General features: G+C 35.9%; 1 protein-coding gene across 1 annotated transcript; it reads left to right on the top strand.

Moving 5' to 3' along the window:
• The first annotated feature begins 233 nt into the window (after positions 1-233).
• LOC139705078 (olfactory receptor 6C76-like) lies at positions 234-1,199 on the top strand. The gene has a single exon (XM_071609276.1). The coding sequence runs from the start codon at positions 234-236 to the stop codon at positions 1,197-1,199; it is 966 nt and encodes a 321-aa protein (XP_071465377.1).
• Positions 1,200-1,764: the final 565 nt, after the last annotated feature.

The raw sequence follows: 1,764 nt of genomic DNA, 5'->3' as shown, positions 1-1,764 counted from the left end.
AGCTTCATATTAAATGACTGGTAATGCAAAAGGACATCAGACATAGTTTCTGTGGTTGTTGTTGTAGATAATATACTTATTCAAAATTTAGTACACCTTGGTTAATTCTTTGTTTCTTTATAAGCCTTTTATGTTTCCTAATTCAGGAGAAGTGGTGAAAATTTAGTACCATACTCACTAAATCATTGTTTCAAATTTTCATTTTTAGACCTATAAGAAGTAAACAATAAAAAATGAAAAACCATACATCTGCAACTGAGTTCATTCTTCTGGGATTAACAGATGACCTAAAGCTAAATGTTATCATTTTTCTCTTTCTACTTTTCACCTACATACTGAGCATTGCTGGAAACTTAACAATTATCACTCTCACTCTGATAGACTTGCACCTAAAAACACCCATGTATTTCTTCCTTAGGAATTTCTCTTTCCTAGAAATCTCATTCACCACAGTGTCTATTCCTAGATACCTGGTCAGCATTATAACAGGGGATAAAACCATTTCCTATAATTCTTGTATGGCCCAGGAATCTTTCTTTATATTGCTTGGTGCAACAGAATTTTTCCTTTTGACTGTGATGTCCTATGACCGTTATGTGGCTATCTGCAAGCCACTGCATTACACAACAATAATGAACAGCAGGGTCTGCACCCTGCTTGTCCTTGGTTCTTGGCTGATTGGCTTTCTCATTATCTTTCCACCTGTGATCATGGGACTTCAAATGGATTTCTGTGACTCCAACATCATTGACCACTTCACCTGTGACTCCTCTCCTTTGCTCCTGATCTCCTGCACAGACACAACCTACCTAGAGCTCTTTGCATTTTTCTTGGCAGTATTAACTCTCATTGCAACCTTAACATTGGTGATTCTTTCCTATGTGTTCATCATTAAAACAATTCTGAGGATCCCCTCTGCTGAGCAAAGGAAAAAGGCCTTTTCCACTTGCTCCTCACACATGAGTGTTGTCTCCATTTCTTATGGAAGCTGCATTTTCATGTATGTCAAAACTTCAGCCAAAGAAGGAAAAGCATTGACCAAGGGTATAGCAGTGCTCAATACCTCTGTTGCACCAATGTTAAATCCTTTTATTTACTCCTTAAGGAACCAGCAAGTAAAACAATCCTTTAAGAACTTGATTAAGAAATGTTTTTCAAATAAAATTAAATGGCAAACAAGTCTATTGCCTGAAGTTTAAATGGAACTTCACATGCAATGCCATATCAACATTGTTGTAGTTGGGCATCAATGCCCTATTGAGCTGTCTTTTCCTGAATGTTGTATTCTTCATTTTTCCTATTTTGATCTCATTTGGCACAGTTTTAATTTTACATTTACATACCATTAAAATTCTCTGAGTATGAATATTTTGATTTCACAAAATGAGAATGACTTTTAATATAATTGCCAGATTTCAGGCTTAAGGATCATTGAACTTTCCTTTTGACCACTCTGAAAATATTTTGCCAAAGGTGTAATCTCCAAGTCCTAAGTAAACTCTTCTGTGAGTTAATGTCTTCTAGTATGTTTCTAGTTCTCCTTGACCTCCAGTGGTTCTCACATCATGAATATTGTCCTATACTATTTACTGTGTATGTGTTGTATCTTCATTGTGAATTTAATCTTTTTGTTGTAGTGTATGTTGCTTCATGCTCTTTTGACTCCAGTTTCAAAGTTACTGCAAGGCTGACTTTAGTATTTCTGGCAGGCCCCAGCATCCTCATCACAATACATTTTTAATGAATTACACTGAGGATCACTCC

This window comes from Marmota flaviventris, chromosome 3 (assembly GCF_047511675.1).
Source record: "Marmota flaviventris isolate mMarFla1 chromosome 3, mMarFla1.hap1, whole genome shotgun sequence".
NCBI lineage: Eukaryota > Metazoa > Chordata > Mammalia > Rodentia > Sciuridae > Marmota > Marmota flaviventris.
The sequence above is the reverse complement of the archived record's forward strand: the minus strand, read 5'-3'. Positions and strand labels throughout refer to the sequence as shown.

Coding starts and splice junctions, on each gene's coding strand:
- LOC139705078 (XM_071609276.1), top strand. CDS start 234: ATGAAAAACCATACATCTGCAACTGAGTTCATTCTTCTGGGATTAACA.